The following is a 22,022-nucleotide window of genomic DNA, read 5'->3' as shown; positions in this document are numbered from 1 at the left end:
GAACTGCGTACGTACAAGAAAAAAAAAAAAAATCAGCTCTCATTCTTCAGAGTCAAGTATAATATATTGAGCCACGTGCATTCACAGCAGTTTGATTTTAGCCACTCCCACACAACTCCATGAAAGGAAAAAAGCATACAGAGCTGAAAATGACAAAATGATCACTAACTCCTTCTCCTTTTATAGGGCGCCATTACTTTTGCTCTCGTTAGGATTTGTTTGGGATTATACTAATTTGGATAATATGAATGTTGACTGAAGTAAACGTTGATCTCGTACATGAGGGTAAATGCGGGCTTTTTTAAGACATGGAAATAATATCGATGTGGGCGGAGCTTGTTTCTACACATTAGTCATGTTCACATCCATCGTATGAGTTTCATGAATCCCATTAGCATAGTTTACTACTTTCTGAGGCTGTAGCCATCTGTAGTGCTCATTAAATACATAAGAACAGCTATAAGTGTTAACTCCGCCCCAAACCCTGTATTTGCACAATATTTCGTCGTCCTCTGAACCATTTCACCTATGATTTCTAACAAGTCAGAGCGATTTCATTGGATTTCATGCTAATAATTCCATGCTCTGCTCAACTTTATTTATTTGCAAGCCACATTAGCATGCTAGTCAAAAAGAGCGCTTACAATCATGAGAAAGAAATGAGAAAAGTTGTTAGCATCGCCTCAGGCTAACAGTTAGCGCACCACATGAACACATTCCCCTCCGAGTGAAAAGCCACTCTTCTGTTTCGTTTCACAACGCTGCGCCTGCCTGATGGAATTCCTTCCCTCCATTTCGATTCGAAAGTTAATCAGCTTTGCTTTGCCCGACTCTGACCGAGTTATTATCCTTCCACGCTGAAAATCCTCCACAGATGCAATCTTAAATTTTCCCAAGGCCTCAGCATCGGCTCAGCTCAGGCATTCAGCAGCTTTATGACAGAAAAAATAAATTAACAAAGAAAAGATTTCTTAAGACACGCCGTGTTTCCGAGAAGCACTGAAGTGAATGGTTTCAATACATCGGACATTTTTGTCCTCGTGTCTTGATGTACCTCCATAACAACTGTCTGTTTGAAAAAAGGGCGGGGCTTAAATTGAATCTGATTAGCCAAACGCAAGCTTATTTAACTTTAACTTTAATAACATATCTCTAGCAACAGCTGACTTTATGTAGCTAATACTGTTTATTAGCAAGCTAGCAATCATTTAGCTAGCTAGCATGTTGTATAAAACCCAAATTCAGCTAATCTAAAGTGTGTATTCAAAGTATTAACGAGGCTAATCATTGCTAGCATTAAAATTATTATATTAAAATATAATGTTATATAAAGCCAAAATGTTTGCTAGCAACCTGACTCACAGTCGGCTAATCTGTGATTAATGTATAACCAAAACCAACAAGCTAACAGCTACACTTGCTAGAAAGCTAACATTAGACTAATGTTTAAATGAGAAGCAGTAAACCAAGCTCACTAGCAAGCTAATCCAATAATCAGGCAATTACAGTTTCTTAGCCATGTTTACCAGTTAGCTTTAGATTTAGAATCATTATATTGTTTATAAAACCAAGAGCTAATGCATAATGTGCAAGGTAAAGCATAATCATAATTTAAAAAATGTATATATAAAAAGGTAAATTTGCTAGCTAGCCATGTAATGCCATCTCACAAAGCCATATTCACCAACAGGGAAGTTAGCATTAGGGTAATTATAATATCAAGTTTAAAAACAGGAGCTATGTTTTTGAGCAAAACAGCTAGCATTTGGATAATTAATAAATTGTATTTAAAGAAACGGGATCTCGGTGTGTTAGCTAGCTATCTATTGTAATAAAGCTATGTTCACTAACGGGCCACTGAGCACTAGCACTAGGATTTGCATTAGTTTTCTTGCAAAGCAGCTAAAAAAGGAGCTAATTTGCTAGCTAGTTAACTAATACAGTATAGCTAAGCTATAGATATAGCCAGGTTTGCTAACAGGTCAGCTAGCATGAGGGTAATTATGTGGTGGCTAATTTGATCTTGCAATTGTTAGGGTAAATTTAACGATTTAATTAAAACTAGAAAGCCAAGCATGTCATGACTGTTCACTCAGAGAAAATCAGCGAGCATTTTTAGCCTCCCAGCTAACACAGCTACCTCTGTGGTGTTTCTACAGAGAGAATTGATAAGAAGAGCGATGAAGTAGCCACAGATGTCATGCTAACAAGTGCAGGCTTCTGTACTTATCAACAGAAAAAGCTCATTTCTGGAAAAGGAGTACACTGATTCGGGACACCGAGGAGAGAGAAAGATGGATGAGAGAGAAAAAAAAACTAATCGTCACTCCATTTTACAGACAACAGCTGAGGTCATGGCGTGGTCTTAGAGAAAGCAATTACGGCTGAAATGAGATTTTTCGAGTGAAAATGGAGCTGCAGTTGCAGCGATCGACTCGTTAAAACTGCAAACGCTTCCTTTTGTCCAGAGGCACATTATTGAGAGCTATAAAGAGACGTGACTTTAATGTCCATTACACAATAAAGTCATAAAGGTATATACTCTCTCTCTCTCTCTCTCTCTCTCTCACACACACACACACACACACACACACACACACACACAGATAAAGAGAGGTCCTGCATGGCAGCGCTTATGGTAAATTTCAGTCCTAACCAAAAGAGTCACTGATTTAAACACTGATTCATTTTTGAAGGAGAAGTGAGTCTTGGTCATGAATGAAAGATTCACTGATTCGTACACTGACTCACTGAACATTACTGGAGTGAGTCTCAGTCCTGACTTAAAGATTCGCAGATTCAAACACCAATCTGTTCATGAGAGAGAAATGAATCTTGGTCATGTGTGAAAGATTCATTTGTGAGGGAGAAAAGGATCACTAACGGGAATGACTCAGTGCCTGACTGTAATGAATAATGATTCATTCACCTTTATGATAGAATCATTTTTGGAAAGAAAACACATTTTATGGAAATGGTTCTTGTGACAAAAGCTGGGTGTTTTTTTTTTTTTAATTCACAGGAGGATGGTGTGTTCTCGATGGTTTCTTTCACCACTCCGTCCATGTTGCTTTACCTTCCCGCCCACCTTTCACTGAAAATAAATATCTCAATTTGTATCAGTTAACTCACCGCCATACCAAAGACACTGCACTGGAAATACACTCCACATCAGACCTTCTCTCTCTCTCTCTCTCTCTCTCTCTCTGGTTAAGCGAGTCGTCACAGTGCTCTACTGACAGCGTGGCAAATCGCTCCAGGGAGACTCGGCCCTTCACACCCTTAATGTTGCTGTCAATTTCTACTTTCACAGGAAAAAGACAAATTCATCACCTTTTATTTTTCCCCTCAGATGAGAAATTATTTCAGTTCAACACATTCTTGCTAACACTCTCTCAAACCAAAATGAGCTTTCAAAACCAATTCGCAAGAGTTATTCTTTTCCCCCACATGGTATGCTAGGGTTTGATTGGATAAGGTTATGATAAGAGGTGGGGTTATTGTATCAATTATATTTTCATATAGATATAATCCAACTCTCATTCTTTACAATTCCTCAAAAAAAAATCCATGTATGAACGCTCAGCTGACACTCAGGAGCGTATGAAGGAAGAGTACCTTAGCATCTTGGCATGCTAATATTTAAGTGTGATAAGATCTGGGTCGCGTCGTTTGTGGTTAAACAGATAAATAATCTTTCATTTAAGATTTTGATGCTAAAAATGGTGACTTGAAGGAGGACTGGATTACACAGAGGATTAGCTAAAAAGAGAAAGAGAGAGATATTTATGCTGTGTTCATGACAGCTGGGAACTTTTTTCAGGGTCTATACATCGGAACGGTACCTAGCCACAATGTTCCAGTTCTGTGCTTCAGGTTTTCATGGCATGATTAAGGTCTTAAAAGACTCATCAATCGTCCTTTGCAGAGAACATGAGAGGAAATGAGCTGCTCTCACAGTTGAGCTGCCAAAAGACAGCAATGTGGCACTTTAATCCAGTGGAGTAGTGTATGACCTTCACTGATCCTTACACACACACACACACACTCTCTCTCTCTCTCTCTCTCTCTCTCTCTCCTGCTCTCTACCTCACTACCTCAGAGGATTATACTCAAGACCGGACATCATATTTAAGGGATATGCGAAAAGCCAGAAACTCATTTCCAAAGGTGAAGTCCATGGACCTGCCTCTCTCTCTCCCTCTCTCTCTCCCTTTCTCTTAACCAAAGGATTTGAATTTGGAGGTATCTCTTGCCTGATATACAATTTCAGTTGCTCAACAGTTCAGGGTCTCCTTTGTCATATTTTACGCTTCATAATGCACCAAATGTTTTAAATGGGAGACAAGTCTGGAGTGCAGCAGGCCGGTTTAGCACCCAGACTCTTTTCCTACAGAGCCATGCAGTTTTAATCTGTGCAGAAAGCGGTGTTGTCTTGTTGAAAGGAAGAAGGCCTTCCCTGAAAAAGATTTTGTCTGGATGGCAGCATATTGCTCTGAAATGTGTTTATATCATTCAGCATTAAAGATGCCTTCCCAGATGTACAAGCTACCCATGACATGTGCACTAACGCCCCCTCATACCATCACAGATGTTGGCTTTTGAACTGTGCACTGATAACACGCCGGATGGTCCCTCTCCTCTTTAGCCTGGAGGATGTGGTGTCCATGATTTCTAAAAAAGAATTTCTACTTTTGATTCGTCAGACCTCGGGACAGTTTTCCACTTCACCTCAGTCCATTGTAAAAGAGCTCGGGCCCAGAGAAGGGGGCGGGGTTTCTGGATTTATATCTGGTTTTAACTTGCATTTGTGGATGCAGTAATGAAGTGTTTTCACAGATGATGGTTTTCTGAAGTGTTCCTGAGCCCATACAGTGATTTCCACTACAGACACGTGTCTGCTTTTAATGCAGTGTCTCCTGAGGGCCTGAAGATCACAGGCATCCAGTGTCAGTTTTCAGCCTTGTTTCTTGCATACAGAGATTTCTCCAGATTCTCTCAATCTTTTAATGATATTATGGACCATAGATGATGTGATCCACACATTTGTTTTGTAGTTTTACATTGAGGAATGTTATTCTTTAATTGTTTCACTGTTTGCCCACGCAGTCTTTCACAGAGCGGTGAACCTCGCCCCATCTTTACTTCTGAAAGACTCCACCTCTCTGGGAGGGTCTTTTTATACCCAATCATCGTACTGACCTGTTGACAATTAACCTAATTCTTCTTCTTTTTTTGTAAACATTACCCAACTTTTACAGCCTTTTGTTGCCCCTGCCCCAACTTTTCTGAAACGTGTTGCTGACCTCAAATTCAAAATGAGCAAATATTTTTCAAAAAATCAATAAAATTTCTCAGTTTCAACATTTGATATGTTGTCTTTGTTCTATTTTCAATGAAATATAGGGTTTCCATGATTTGTAAATCTTCACTTCAGTGTTTTGTCCCATATTTTGGGTCGAAGGATGAATTATTATTTAGCGATAATTTCATTTTCATCATGAAATAAGATGCTTGATCTTCATTATGGCTTTCATCAGGAAAAATGAACAGAAATGTCACAACATGCTGCCTATGTACTTCCTGTTTCCTCTTCCTCCATTTTGTTCATTTTCATCAATAATGCTGACCACATCAGCTCGTCAGAGACACTCCACGGACACACCACTGGTAGCTTCTTATTAGTATTTAGCCACATTAGCTTTGCTGCAGAAAAGTTAAAAAACTCAAAAACTTTTAACAGCAGACACGTTTTAGCTGATGGACTATATTTTGGGTAGAATTTCTGTCCTTTTCCTTCAAGTCGTGACATTTTGTAATGACGCAACGAAGCGCAATATGGAGGAAATCTGCAGCTCCGGGTCTGAACCTGAAGAAAAAGCGAGCAGCATCTTATCACACATAAGCATGTTGCAAGTGTTTGCAAGTTGGTTCACACACACACACACACACACACACACACACACACACACACACCCTTATCCACACTCCCATTCCTGTTCCTGCTTATTCAATGCAGTGAGAATTATCTCAAAAACTACAGGGAAGCTAAAATAAACAAGAAAACAACATCAGCGAATGTGTGTTCTGGTTATTTTTTTGTGTGCTGGGACTTTTTTGATACGAGGCATAAGATTGCGGAAAGGAAACAGTGCGATGAAAGTGTGAAAATTATGGACAATAGGCTACAGCAACCCACATCTCCTGTGGGGCATACTTAAAATGCAGATACATTAAAATGTAAATGGATTAATTTATTTTCATCAGTGTCTAAATAATCAATTTAACACGCAGTTCTAGTTTGATGGGAATTTGCATCTTTAACCAGTAGCTTTTAGAGACAGTGTTATAACTACCGTATGTTTTGCATTTGAGTTTATTTAATTGTAAGATATCTAACCTGCTCCTAGCAGATCAGCAAGCAAAATTTTATATATGCTTTCGACTTGATCTAGCACCTAACGTAATTCAGGAAAAGTTTACTTCATTTATGAAATTGCAAACTGCCTCATCAATATTCGAGTACTTTTTGTTAAAAATCTTCGTCCCACTTCAGTCACAGTTGTTTTACGGCAGTCTTTAGCCTTGGCCTATGTTTATCTCAACATGATTCACTTACAAGTCCTGGGTGTGGCCGACTTCAGGTTCAGAAGGGGGCGGGGCTACTTACTGGAACGCAACTTGACCTTAGCTGATGGGACTCACTACATCAAGAACACTGGACTATGAAATGCTGACAGCGCTGATTGGCTGCTTTAAATTTGTGCTTTTGCAGGAACTGTGATGTAAAACTTGAGGGGAAAAATTTTGGTACCCCAAGATCAAGAATTTAAAAAGAGGCACCATAATAAAATGCATACAACAAGAAGCACTTGAAAATATTTTGTGAGAGGGAAATATAATCATGAAAAGAAAATGCTAGTTTTAGATATAAATCTATGAAGAAACATGAATTGCTAATTTTATGGATCATTGATGACCAGAACCCCGCCCAGACCCCACCCAGCTGGAGTGCACTCAACCTGAAAACGGTGTGCACAGTTTTGCTGCAGTTTCCAGGTTGAACGATGTGTTTCCTGGAAGTAGGGTGAAATGCTGTGCAGCAGGTTTTGAGGTACGTACCGTCTCGTTTTATTTGGTGGGTGTGTCGTTTGGTGGGTGTTACCCAGCCAACAGCGATATGTATATAAACTCCACCATATTAAAAAGGCAGTGTGTACAACGGATCCCACTAAGGTCCTCCACAAATGTGTCCACTGCAGCTTGGTGTCGGCAGCAACTGAAGACTTTAGAAGACATGTTTGTCACAAGTATTGCAGTGTAAAGTTGTTTTTTTAAGAATAAGGTACAGGCTCTGAAAATTCTGTGAAAAGAACACCTTCTCAGCTGCCATAGTTGCGCCGATTGTGTAACCGAACAGGGTGTTCAATGCACCACTGTTTTGCTGTGTTTTGTCGGGGCTGAATATATTCCTGATAAAGCTACGCTCACATTCCTCTTTCGAATTTTAACTCCAGCGAGCCAGGGATTAAAGTCAAATGATTAATTATGAAATATCAATCAGTGATAACATGCAAATCAAATCAAACACTGCAACAGAATAACAAAATACTGTTTGCTATCTTTTGTCAAATTTTAATTCATTTACTTAGCTAGCGGTTGTGTTTTTGCGATATCGTATAATAAAATGGACTCGCTCATTTACCTAATTATATAATAACCAAGACAACCAGGTCACGACATTTACAAGTGATCTAATAAACATATTTGGATACGATGTGGATTTTTTTTTAAAGATGATGTCATTGTAGTATTCATTACAAGGTTGTTGAGATGAACATGAATGTTTAACTCAGTAGCACTTGATTGGAAGCGATTTTGAACATTTACAGTCTCACCTCTCAGCATTCACGCATCTTCGTCAGATTACACTGTGGATTAGTTCTTAATTGTTTCATTTGAAACATGATCGGACCTTGGAGACGTACGAGTTTGATTCCTGCCTTCCATGACATTAAGCTTCACTTTTAAAGAACCAACTCTGAACTGAACAACGCCTTTTCCTTCTTTTTCTTCTGTTGATCAGGTTTCGTCCGAGTGTCGTAATCAGATCTATAGTGGTGTGGAACCTTGATCGAGTTGCACGAGTTGGAGAAATACATTTCAAATAAACTGAGTTCTACTTTGGTGAGCTTTGAGAGGAATTTGCTTCATCAACCAATACCGTTTAGAGTTATTGCTGTAACTGTCTTTTAGTGTTGAGTTTGTTTTTTATTTGTAATAATTGGTGAGTTATCCAGCCCACTAGTCACAGATTATTTCTGAAAGACAATTTTACTTGTATGTAGGACTTGATTTGAGTTAAATTTATTCACGGAAAGCTCAACTACATTTATGGAATTGCAAACTGCATCAAATCTTAAATCTTTTGATGTTTTGGAAATCTACTATCACCCAGACCTGCTTCTGAAGCTTCACAGAGGTTTCACAACATTAGCCATTAGCATTAGCCAATTAGAACAGGGTTTGCTCACAAGCAAAAAAAAAAAAATGTGGCTAAATTTGGTTCAGGAGAAGGTGGGGCTAGTTCCTGGGAAACAATTCTGAGGCAATGACCAAATTCAACCAAATGCGAACATTTTCTTTTCTTTCTTTTGTCCAGATTAATCATCAGAGTGCTATTGAGCGGCGTGTAACCTTGAGTGAAGTTGCATGAGTCAGCAAAATGCTGAGAGAGAGAGAAAGAGAGAGAGAGATGTTATATTTCTCATTAAAGCTCTAAACACACCTCTAGCATCGGAAGCGTGACCTCCGTAAATCCTGGTAAACACTGGAGGATAATCACGGCTGATTCCGAGGCAGATTATCTCCTCCTGAGCTCTGATTTTATTCTGGCTTTAACCTTTTATCACCACGGATTATCCTGCGGTAAACAACGGCATAATCTTTCCAGACGATAAGAAAACACACCCTGTAAAAATGACTGATGTAATGATTTCAGACTGAAGGAAAATCCCCAGATTACACTGAGGAGGAATAATAACATTACCCACACCCACGTGCAAAACTAATCACGCCTGAAAAACTGGTTAAAACGCCAGATAAAATAATTGAAGTATAAATTAAAAATCTAATTTAGATATTTTGAGTTTGCTGTCCCTGTCGGGTGGGGTGGGGTGGGGTGGGGGGGGGGAGCATGGCATTTTATTTGTGCCAAGTTCAAGCCAAATCAATATGTCTGGTGTTTTTTTTTTTTTTTTTCAAGTTTATGAAGTATATTTTAAAATATGTTAAAAATATAATAAACCATGGCTGAATTTTAAAAGAAATTTAGAAAAAAAATAGCTGTTTGATGTTGCTATTCAGATATTATTTTTTAAAATAGAGAAGAAAAAGCAGATATGAATTTTATCCTCTGTCAAGATGAACCAAGATAAAACGATTTGTGGGATTTTTTTTTTCTTTCCAGGTTAAAAAATACGGAGGGAAAAAAAAAGTGGTGGGGGGCGGGGTGTTGTGTTTAAGCCTAAAAAAAAAAGATTTATGATTTACAAATGCAGCTTTGTTGGTTGATTTTGCTGCCCAAGTAATGCATTATGATTTAGAGCAAATCTCAGATTTCTGTTATTATGATTGTTGTTGCTGTTGTAAAGCTGTAAAAAAAAAAAAAATAGCATTATTATACTCAGAGCACGTCACGAATTGTTAGGAATCGAAATGAAATCAAAGTTCATTCATTGACTTCATTCATGAAATCCAACAAAATCACATTTTTTTGTTCTAACTTTTATGAAATTTGTGTGAGATCAAGTTGCTAAATATTGCTGCAGTACAGACTGTGGTTATGCGTTGATGCTAATTCATCAGCATGCTAATGCTAACTCTGAATGAAACATGAGCAGGTGAGTCGTGAACTTGTTAACTCATGGGTTAGCCTAAGACTCGTGTCCTCGCTACTGAGACCTATTCACCTCGCTAATAATGTCAAACTATCTTGCTAGTTAGCAAAGAATCGTTAAAAACCTCACAATTTTAATCCTGGATACGTCTCTCTAATTCATAGATCTTCTCTATACAGCTAGCTGCTAACGTCTGACAGATGAAACTGGGAGAAAAGTATGACAGAAAAGATGCAAAAAAATGTCATAATGTGGAAATTTCTAGACGCTAATTTACTTATTACGGCGTATTAATGATAGGTTTATCACTTTACGTTTTGTTTATCTATTTTGAAAGTTTCATATTAGCTATTTGAGATGGACTATTTTAGATTAGATAAGAATTAGATTTTGCTCTTGTGTTGTAAATCCAAATCTTCTGATCTCTCCAAAATCCAAGCTAATCATAAACTTCTGTTAGCATGTTAAAGAACCGTTTAGTTAAACAATGAACCTTTGCATGCTAATGCTAACTCGGGTATGACTGACAGGTGATTTGTTGTGATAAATGAATGATTAATGAGGGTTTTTTGGGGCTCTTACGTAAGTCCTAGAGTAAAAATGATCTTCCTAGAGCATCTATCACACAGGAACTGATCGTTTGTAATGCTCGTGGTGTGAACGTGACACCTTCTGCTACGAAACTTGTTCTATCGTTTCTCGTAAACTGCTTAGAGTTTATCACACGTCTAAAAAGAGAATGAGATGAAGTTCGTTCAATGTAAACAAAAAAATGTAAACATATCAAAATATTTATAGAATTCACTCACTGGAACGGCACATCAAGAAACTAAAGAGGTCTAAATAGCAAAAAATGAAATAAGTTACCATACGGACACAGAAATTTACATTATATACATTCAGCTTTGTTTAAATAAACTCCTTCGCTGTGATTGGTCGACTCTGTCACACTGGAAAGTTCCACGATTGGGTGAGAAGCTCCTGCTTTCAGGAAGGAAACGCCCTACTGGGTCTCTTCTCTACAGACATGGAGAAGATCCAGCTGTGATCGGCTCTCGTCCTGGAAAAGGTTTCTTACTCCTTCGCGAGAAACAAAACGCTGAAAAAATAATTAAAGAAAAAAAGTGAAGCGTGAACTTTTATTTTCCATCAAGCTGAAACCAAACTAAAAAGTTTAGTTTTTTTTTCCTTTTCCAGGTTTATAAAATGTTTTCTTTCTAGAAAAAACAAAAACATAATCCAAAGCCGTCTCCGGTTCCGGTCAGTAGAACTGTACGCTTCCGTCTCCAGGTAAAGAAAAAAAAAAGTGCTCCATAAAGACTCGTATCCATGATTTGGAAAGGTGTAGCAGGCACTTAAGTCCGTCCCATTGCTCAGGTGTGTGTGTGTGTGTGTGTGTGGTCCAGTTCCGGTTCCGGTTGTGACTGGTTGCTTTAGCCGAGGATGTCCATGTAAACCGGTGCTGTTTTTCCCAAAGCGAACAGAATTTTCTGGATCTCTTTAATGTTGAGCCTCTGCTGCGGTTCTCGCTGCCAGCAGCTCAACATCACGTCATAAACCTCCTTAGGACAGACACGAGGACGCTCCAACACCCGGCCCTGCGTTATACACTCGATCACCTGCAGGGGGAGGGGGGAGAGAGAGAGAGAGAGAGAGTTAAACTTAGAGTTAAATACGTTAAAGTGCAAGAAAACTTTTATATTAAATAAACAAAACTAATGCTAGACAGACAGACAGTTTTTCTTTTAAATTTAATTTTATTTAAAATTCAACACTTTACTGATTGTAATTATATTTATTTATTTATTTGTTTGTTTATTTCATTCATTCATTCCCATTCCATTCCCCAGGTTTGAAGTTTACTCGAGTGCTCTCTCTCCCTGTGCTCTTTCTATGCGTTCTCTCCCAGTGCTTCCTCCCTGCATTCTCTCCCAGTGCTCTCTCCCAGTGCTCTCTCCCAGTGCTCTCTCCCTGCGTTCTCTCCCTGCGTTCTCTCCCAGTGCTCTCTCCCTGCGTTCTCTCCCAGTGCTCTCTCCCTGCGTTCTCTCCCAGTGCTCTCTCCCTGCGTTCTCTCCCTGCGTTCTCTCCCTGCGTTCTCTCCCAGTGCTTCCTCCCTGCATTCTCTCCCAGTGCTCTCTCCCAGTGCTCTCTCCCAGTGCTCTCTCCCTGCGTTCTCTCCCTGCGTTCTCTCCCAGTGCTCTCTCCCTGCGTTCTCTCCCAGTGCTCTCTCCCTGCGTTCTCTCCCTGCGTTCTCTCCCTGCGCTCTCTCCCTGCGTTCTCTCCCTGCATTCTCTCCCAGTGCTCTCTCCCTGCGTTCTCTCCCAGTGCTCTCTCCCTGCATTCTCTCCCAGTGCTCTCTCCCTGCGTTCTCTCCCAGTGCTCTCTCCCTGCGTTCTCTCCCTGCATTCTCTCCCAGTGCTCTCTCCCAGTTTTCTCTCCCAGTGTTCTCCTTTATTACAGTAAACGTGGTCAGAAACATGGCGCTGTGCTGAGTGTCTCTGTAGAGAGAGCTGTTCCAGCGCTCCTGCTCATTTCATCCCTCCACTTATTCCCTCACTTACTTCAACACATTCTTCATCATCTTCACTCTCTCTTCTCCTGAAAACAGCAGCTACTCCTGATCAAATCATGATAATGTCATTGGGTTTTATTATTTTTATGTTTTATTCCCTCAGGAATGTGCTCAGTTTCACAGCCGTGAGCTCGTCGGAATTCTAATTCTGAAATCTGTTATCAAACCCAGTCAGCCAGTGATGCTAACACGTTCACGATGCTCACAGGAAGTAGAGGAAAAACAGCAGCACTGCCGTGTGAATTACTCCATCCCACCTGGGGTTTAGCTACATTACCATGTTTGGTACGGCTAATCCATTGCTCTTTTTATCCAAAGTAAAAAAAAAAAAACAGGGAAAGGAAAAAGGAGCTGTTAAAAACGTCCTTTAGGGGCTAAACGACAACCTGTGTTCCTCTACTAATAGTTTATGTGCGTGTGTATGCGTGTGCGTGCATGTGTGTGTGTGTGTGTGTGTGTGATTAACTTTACAACATATTGAACACGTTACACGGAGAAACTCAAGCGATCCGTAAGCGTGTCATGTTACATTTCCGGCGTCTCTGACAGGAGGAAGTCGAGCTCATAACATTTCCTCATTACGCCTGATTTAACTCTGAACTATTGTTGCCGTCACACCCGCAGCCCGTGGCACTTAATTGCTCCGTTTTTGTCATCTCGGCTTAAGCCTTAATTGATTCCACTCCTGGTTAAATACGGTAGCCATGGGCAACGCTTAAAATAGCGCCTCATCATAATTCTCGCTCGGCGTCTGACGCTCGGCTCAGTGGGATTTACTCGGTGCACGTGTGCTGTCATAGCACAGATAATGGAAAATAAGTGGGACGAGACGACGGGGAATTTCAGAACACGCATCAAGAACAGACATGGACTCCACAGCAGGCTACGCTAACGTCTTCCAGGCTCTAACAGTATGTTCATATTTGTTTATAGGAATGAACGATGCGTGGAGATCCAGCTACATGTGTGAAAGTCAGGGTTTTTTCACATATTTTATTCCATGCCACTAAAATCACAAGTTTAAAGATTTAAAAGCATTCAAACTTATTAAACCATTCAGTTTATTACTAGAGACAGCTGTAAATAAATTCAGAACATTAGTTTAGTTTCAAACCAAGGGTGAGAGTTCAACGGGAATTCTGGTCACAAATTCCTACTAATTCCAGATAAACACATTTTTATGGCAGCTACACACACACACACACAGACACACACAAAGCAGATTTGAGATCTCATCTCATCTCATCTCATTATCTGTAGCCGCTTTATCCTGTTCTACAGGGTCGCGGGCGAGCTGGATCCTATCCCAGCTGACTACGGGCGAAAGGCGGGGTACACCCTGGACAAGTCGCCAGGTCATCACAGGGCTGACACATAGACACAGACAACCATTCACACTCACATTCACACCTACGCTCAATTTAGAGTCACCAGTTAACCTAACCTGCATGTCTTTGGACTGTGGGGGAAACCGGAGCACCCGGAGGAAACCCACGCGGACACGGGGAGAACATGCAAACTCCACACAGAAAGGCCCTCGCCGGCCCCGGGGCTCGAACCCGGACCTTCTTGCTGTGAGGCGACAGCGCTAACCACTACACCACTGTGCCGCCAGATTTGAGATGTAATCATAATTATTTCACTGTCTCAGAAGATGTAAAGCAGCTCATGAAACAATCAGCATTCATTACACTTTTATTATTATTATTATTATTATTATTTAATCGTTTTGAATCTGATTGCCCTTTTCAGCCCCAGATTGCTAATCAATTATTTCTTGCTTAAATGTGAAGTCGCTGATCACCTCTAGGACACGGCATGCATCCAAACGCTGTCATTAATCCCATAAATCCCCTCACCGGCCACTTTATTAGGAACACCCCTACACCCACCTGCTGTTTTCTGCGGTTCTCTAATCAGCCGACCCCTCCACATCAAATCCCACAGATACAAATCAAGAGCTTCAGTTAATGTTCACAATGTTCAAACATCAGAACGGGAAAAACTGTGATCTCAAAGTGTGACTTTCTGTCACTGTGGTATGGGTGTTGGTTTGAGCCAGATGGACTGGTTTGAGTATTTCAGAAGCTGCTGATCTCCTGGGGTTTTCACACACAACAGTCTCTAGAGTTTACACAGAATGGTGCAGAAAACAAAAAACACTGATGCCCCTTTTCCACCAAATCAGTTCCAGGGCTGGTTCGGGGCCAGTGCTTAGTTTGGAACCGGGTTTTCTGTTTCCACTGACAAAGAACTGGCTCTGGGGCCAGAAAAAACGGTTCCAGGCTAGCACCAACTCTCTGCTGGGCCAGAGGAAAGAACCGCTTACGTCAGCGGGGGGGCGGAGTTGTTAAGACCAACAACAATAGCAAGATTGCGAAAGATCGCCATTTTTAAGCGGCGGGAAGCAGCAGCTGTACAAACGCGAAGTCATCCATTATTATTATTGTTGTTGTTGTTGCTGCTGCTGCTTCTTCTCCGTGTTGTTGTTGCTATGATGTTTGCGCCAAGGTTTATACAAATGCAGCGACGTAACTGACGTATACAGCGACGTAATGACGTGGCTCCGCTTAGCACCCTGAGCTATGGAAAAGCAAACTGGTTCTCAGCTGGCTCGCAAGTTGAACGAGTTGTGAACCAGCACCAGCACTGGCCCCGAACCAGCCCTGGAACTGATTTGGTGGAAAAGGGGTATGAGTGAGTGAACGACAGTTCTGTGGGTGGAAACAAACGCCTTGTTGATAAGAGAGGGTCAGAGGGAAATGGACAGATTGGTTTGAGCTTTTTTGCCAGGAAGGATATAGTAACTCATATAATCACTCTTTACAACCGTGGTGAGCAGAAAAGCATCTCAGCATGCAACAGCAGAACAGAAGAACACATTGGGTTCCACTCCTGCATGAATCTTACACAAAGCAGCACACATATTAATGATTTGCATAATGTCAAACTTGTGTGTACCTCATTATTGGCGAGCTGGAACCACGGTTGCTTGCCGTAGGTGAAAATCTCCCACAGGATGACGCCGAAGCTCCATACATCACTCTCGGTGGTGAATTTGCGGTACATTATGCTTTCAGGAGGCATCCAGCGAATAGGAAGCATCGTATGACCGCCAACCTGTTAGAGTATGCAGGAAAAAGAGGGTTAGATCATAACCTGACTACATAACACATACATAACTGTACATAACTGTAGCTGTGAATCATTTAACTCCTTCTGGCTGCTGATAAACACACTGAAATTGCATTACAACAAACAGAAACCTGCATTGGTTTTCCTAATTTCAGCCAGCTGATTCCCAACATGCAATAACAGTTATTTTTCTCTGCTAGTGGCACTAAGCCAGCACCCCCCTCCCCCCAATCCCCAAATATGTGTTTATCGCTTGATCTATTTGACTCATAATTCTCAAATATTGTCTTTTCTTTTTGTATTAACATGGAATGCAGGCTCATTACTGGCCCTGGGAGTTTTGCAGAGAAAATCAATAAGATAAAGCAGCGAGTTTGTGGGAAAGACAATGCAGAAGTTTTCTGTGGTCTCAGGGCCCTGATAGAGGTGAAAAAAAAGTTTTGTTTAGGGTCAGTGGGGGTCACCAAAGGTTGTGTCTCAAAACACTCTTTGGTGGCAAATAATATTTGTCACAATTTAAACACAGTTTCAGAAATTTCAGGTTTAATAGCAGTCGTTTTTATGGTAAAGCAACATGGAGATCAGGAAAATAGGATCTTTGCAAAATCAGATTCTAATAACTCTGGTAGTATAGGAACCTCAAGACATGGAACACTGGGAATACAAGACAGCAGGGACATTCTCATTATCTGTAGCCGCTTTATCCTTCTACAGGGTCGCAGGCAAGCTGGAGCCTATCCCAGCTGACTACGGGCGAAAGGCGGGGTACACCCTAGACAAGTCGCCAGGTCATCACAGGGCTGACACATAGACACAACCATTCACACTCACACCTACGCTCAATTTAGAGTCACCAGTTAACCTAACCTGCATGTCTTTGGACTGTGGGGGAAACCGGAGCACCCGGAGGAAACCCACACGGACACGGGGAGAACATGCAAACTCCACACAGAAAGGCCCTCGCCGACCCCGGGGCTCGAACCCAGGACCTTCTTGCTGTGAGGCGACAGCGCTAACCTCTACACCACCGTGCCGCCGCAGGGACATTGGACTTCGAGTAAATAGAATTCTGGAAAGCCAGGGCCTGAGAACCATTGAAGCAAACAACCACAGAAACAAGGGTACTTGTGGACATTGAACTCTGGGAACATCAGAACCATGATTATGGAAGAATGGAATGATACAGTAGGCTCATGCTGGAAAATGGGATTCTTGTAACATATAGAAACATAGAGGAGTCTTGGAAAATTTGTTGTCTGAGCCTTGAAAAATGAGGCTGCTGGGAACACAGGGTCTTGGGAATATAGCAAATTGTGAACATAGGGTCATGGGAATTTAGGTCTTACTTCAGGCTGCTGGGCAAAGAGGAATCTGGGAACTAAAACCTACAGTATGGGGAACATAAGACTCGGGGAAGACAAAACCCAGGAAATAGAGCACTCTGAGGACAGAGCCCAGGAAACATAGGACCTGGGAACCTATGACCCCAAGAACATAGAACACTGGGAATATAGTGTTCTGAGAACACTGGATTCTGGGAAAGTAAGGTCTGGAAGCCATGGCCAGCTTTGGGACCAAAAGGTTGCCAGTTTGATTCACTGGACTGGAATGGCTGAAGTGCCCTTGAGCAAGGCACCTACCGGTAATCCCCTACTACTCCCCAGTATGTTGCGCTGGGTATGCTGTATGTTGCTCTGGAGAAGAGCGTCTGCTAAATGTCATTAATGTAATTTAATAAGACTCTAGTAACATAGGGCACTGGGAATATAGGAGAGCATTGGAGCATGGAAATATAGGACTCTGGGGACTTAGGTCTTCAGGAACATAGAAAACAAAAGATCTTGGGGCAAAAGCCTTAGGATACAGTGCCATGGAAACCCAAAACCCTGGGAACATGGCTTTGGAAATATGGGAAAGAACCCCAAGAAATGTAGAACCTAGGAACCTGGGAAATTAGGACACTGCTTTGGGAAGATGAAACTCTAGGAACTTAGGACTGACCTGGATGAGAAGATTAGTGAAGAGAGCGTAAAGTAGGAGGGAAAAAAAGACACAAAAAGCTTTAAAATGTGTTAGAGGAGTTTGACAGCTTCAGAGCACTGAGAGACAGGAATGGAGTGGTGCTCCAGGCCAGATACTAATCGATTAAAACAATGTGGCTTTAATCATCACTGCACCAGGCTGGATTAGACCGAACATCAATTCCACTTGGTGTGAATGGAAGTGTGTTAATTATATCTATGGTATGATCAGCAACAGTGGTGTTTTGATGATAGCCACGCTGTTATTGTGGCTTTCATCTCTTAAGTGGCAGCTGTGTCCTGATTACACAGCTCATTAGTGCAGTTCACATGCAACAAAGGGCTTCACACACACACAACGAGTCAAAGAGTGTTAGTAAGATTCAGTGTGGTAATAGATATATTCAGGTATAAAAATTTGCTTTCACTACTGAGAACTATATTATCAAATACAACATAAAAGTGTTTCCTGCTGTGAGGGTTATAAAGATGGAGCAAGCTGTGTGTCCATGTCTTCCCTTGTCTTTGTTCCAAACCACCATACAACTGTACTAAATATTATATAAAAATTAGAACACTACCACTAGGCACATTTCCACCACAAAAACCTTTTCACAAAACTATTTTCATAAAACCTTTGCACAAACTCAGAAATGAGGGCCAGCTTTAGTTCCAAGAAGCTTGAAGCATAAGGCCTTGGGAACAAATGGCTTTCGGAACATATGGCACATGGGCCACTTGAAAAAACGATGTCAGGACATAGTGCTCTTGAAATATCAGACCCCTGGAACAATGTGCTTTGGGGGGAGCATAGGACCCCTTGAAATGTAGGGCCTTTGAAATATAGGACTTCAGAACATAGATTCCTGGGAATTTGGTGCATTGTGAACATAGAAGCCTGGTTACATAATATTCTGGTTACATAGTGCACCAGAACTGATTTTACTTTATGGGATGCAATACCAGGATCCTTGAAAACAGAGCTGCCAAGAACAAAGGGCCTTGGTGACATAAGGAACATAGACCATTTGAAAAGGAGGCCCCTTAGAACATAGAACCTGGGACTGTAGTACTCTAGCAAGATCAGACCGTTGGAACCTACGGTAGGACTTGGGAGCATGGGACCTGGGAATGTAGTACTCTAGCAACATCAGACCATTGGAACCTGGGAGCGCAGGAGCTGGGAACATAGTATTCTAACAAGATCAGACTCTTGGAACATAGGACCTGGGAATGTAACACTCTAGTAACATCAGACTGTTGGAACCTGGGAACACAGGACCTGGGAATGTAGTACCCTAGCAAGATCAGGCCCTTGGACCTTGGAACATACGGTAGGAACTGGGAACCTACTCCTCTAGCAACATCAGACCCTGCGAACATCAGGCTCTGGGGACTAAGGGCTTTGAGAAAACGTGACTTCCTGCTCCAAAGCACTTTAGGATTTTTCTGTGGACTAGGACCTGCTTTCCAATTCAGCTAGCTGTTCTTTGCTCGCATGCATTTGCTAGAACTTGTTTTATGTCATTGATTGTGTTTGCTCAATGTTTTGAAAACCAACTGAGCAAATACATCATTGATTAGAGACAACTAATCAAATAAAAATTGGTTCATAAAAAGATGGTGTGAGTCTGTTTGGTGTTGATCCTTTTTCACAGTGATTTGGCTCCTCTGAAATCTGAACATCCATTTAATATAAACAGAGATGCCGTTTTGTGTATTTAAAAATGTTTTGAAGGATCATTGGGTCACTAATTTAAAATGCCACATTAATGTTAATAAATTCAGGCATCGAAGAAAAACATTAAAGGACAGTAGAATAAGTCTGAACGTCCTCCATGTTTGCTGCATCAACGCGTTTCTGTGTGAAGAGAAATGAGTCCACGCTTTGGGGAACACAGTGGTTAAAGTCATGAGAAAGCCGTTGCTAGACAACTGGGAAACTCCAAGCATAGGTTAGCTAATGACTATGGATAACGAATTAACCAGGACAGAGCCATTAAACCATTAAAGAAAATGAGAAATGAGGCAGAATTTCAGGTCAGGAATATCAACGCTTCCTCAGATGTCTTGATAAATTGCTAGAAAAGCCTATTTGTATTGCTACAAATAAAATTAATTTGTAATTACACTTAGCATCGGCCGCTAACAGAACGTTTTGAGGGCCGTCATATTGATGTGAAGGAAATGAGGGAAGAGGGCCAGTGTGATCATCAGACACGCGTCCCTGCTCTCAGTTCACAGTGATCCCTTCATCTCAGGAGACAGCTCATAACCGAGCTGCCAACGAGGTGGAACAAACAGACATCGGCTCTCTCTCCGTCCTGCTATATTTCTCGTCCTCTTCTCTTTTTCTCAGCTTTTAGAGGTTTTCTGCAAATTTCAACTTTTTTCTTTACTGTTCAGAACCGTTTCATTTTGATATGAACTACATCAGATGGTTTTAAGCAGGTCAGTGTTTTATTTTTTTGCTAGTCAACAGCAAACAAAAAAAAAATTGCTTTTTTGAAAGAGTTTTATTTTTTAGCTTTTTTTAAGGGAAGAGTTTAATTTTTTTGCGAGTGAGAGTTTTGGATTTTTGATCATTAGATACTAGCTTCTTCCTAGTCAGTATTTTAGCTTCTTACAGTGTTTTGGCTTTGTGCTAGCAAGAGTTTGAACTTTTCACTAATCAGTGTTTTGTCTTTTTCGCTAATCAGTATGTTGTCTTTTTCGCTAATCTGTGTGTTGTCTTTTTCGCGAATCAGTGTGTTGTCTTTTTCGCTAATCAGTGTGTTGTCTTTTTCGCTAATCTGTGTGTTGTCTTTTTCGCTAATCTGTGTGTTGTCTTTTTCGCGAATCAGTGTGTTGTCTTTTTCGCTAATCAGTGTGTTGTCTTTTTCGCTAATCTGTGTGTTGTCTTTTTCGCTAATCAGTGTGTTGTCTTTTTCGCTAATCAGTGTGTTGTCTTTTTTGCTAATCAGTGTGTTGTCTTTTTCGCTAATCAGTGTGTTGTCTTTTTTGCTAATCAGTTTGTCGTCTTTTTCACGAATCAGTATCTTTTTTTGCTAGTCAGTCTTTTTTTCGCTAATCAGTGTGTTGTCTTTTTCACTAATCAGTGTGTTGTCTTTTTCACTAATCAGTGTGTTGTCTTTTTCGCTAATCAGTGTGTTGTCTTTTTCACTAATCAGTGTGTTGTCTTTTTCGCTAATCAGTGTGTTGTCTTTTTCGCTAATCAGTGTGTTGTCTTTTTCGCTAATCAGTGTGTTGTCTTTTTCGCTAATCTGTGTGTTGTCTTTTTCGCTAATCTGTGTGTTGTCTTTTTCGCTAATCTGTGTGTTGTCTTTTTCGCTAATCAGTGTGTTGTCTTTTTCGCTAATCAGTGTGTTGTCTTTTTCGCTAATCTGTGTGTTGTCTTTTTCGCTAATCTGTGTGTTGTCTTTTTCGCGAATCAGTGTGTTGTCTTTTTCGCTAATCAGTGTGTTGTCTTTTTCGCTAATCTGTGTGTTGTCTTTTTCGCTAATCTGTGTGTTGTCTTTTTCGCGAATCAGTGTGTTGTCTTTTTCGCTAATCAGTGTGTTGTCTTTTTCGCTAATCTGTGTGTTGTCTTTTTCGCTAATCAGTGTGTTGTCTTTTTCGCTAATCAGTGTGTTGTCTTTTTTGCTAATCAGTGTGTTGTCTTTTTCGCTAATCAGTGTGTTGTCTTTTTTGCTAATCAGTTTGTCGTCTTTTTCACGAATCAGTATCTTTTTTTGCTAGTCAGTCTTTTTTTCGCTAATCAGTGTGTTGTCTTTTTCACTAATCAGTGTGTTGTCTTTTTCACTAATCAGTGTGTTGTCTTTTTCGCTAATCAGTGTGTTGTCTTTTTCACTAATCAGTGTGTTGTCTTTTTCGCTAATCAGTGTGTTGTCTTTTTCGCTAATCAGTGTGTTGTCTTTTTCGCTAATCAGTGTGTTGTCTTTTTCGCTAATCTGTGTGTTGTCTTTTTCGCTAATCTGTGTGTTGTCTTTTTCGCTAATCTGTGTGTTGTCTTTTTCGCTAATCAGTGTGTTGTCTTTTTCGCTAATCAGTGTGTTGTCTTTTTCGCTAATCAGTGTTTTGTCTTTTTCGCTAATCAGTTTGTCGTCTTTTTCACGAACCAGTATCTTTTTTTTGCTAGTCAGTCTTTTTTCGCTAATCAGTGTGTTGTCTTTTTCACGAATCAGTATCTTTTTTTGCTAGTCAGTCTTTTTTCGCTAATCAGTGTGTTGTCTTTTTCGCTAATCAGTGTGTTGTCTTTTTCGCTAATCAGTGTGTTGTCTTTTTCGCTAATCAGTGTGTTGTCTTTTTCGCTAATCAGTGTGTTGTCTTTTTCGCTAATCAGTGTGTTGTCTTTTTCACTAATCAGTGTGTTGTCTTTTTCGCTAATCAGTGTGT

General features: G+C 40.7%; 1 protein-coding gene across 1 annotated transcript in view; it reads right to left on the bottom strand.

Moving 5' to 3' along the window:
• Positions 1-10,742: 10,742 nt before the first annotated feature.
• The window catches only part of ntrk3a (neurotrophic tyrosine kinase, receptor, type 3a), a 527,544-nt gene continuing 516,264 nt past the window's right edge, over positions 10,743-22,022 (bottom strand). The window contains exons 16-17 of the mRNA XM_060928492.1: positions 15,433-15,591; positions 10,743-11,518 (exon numbers count right to left, since the gene is read on the bottom strand). Coding sequence (XP_060784475.1) covers positions 11,333-11,518; positions 15,433-15,591 — 345 coding nt within the window. The 3' untranslated portion in view covers positions 10,743-11,332. The remainder of the gene's footprint in view (positions 11,519-15,432; positions 15,592-22,022) is intronic.

Source organism: Neoarius graeffei, chromosome 8 (assembly GCF_027579695.1).
Source record: "Neoarius graeffei isolate fNeoGra1 chromosome 8, fNeoGra1.pri, whole genome shotgun sequence".
Classification (NCBI taxonomy): domain Eukaryota; kingdom Metazoa; phylum Chordata; class Actinopteri; order Siluriformes; family Ariidae; genus Neoarius; species Neoarius graeffei.
This window is presented reverse-complemented; position numbering and strand designations above follow the sequence as displayed.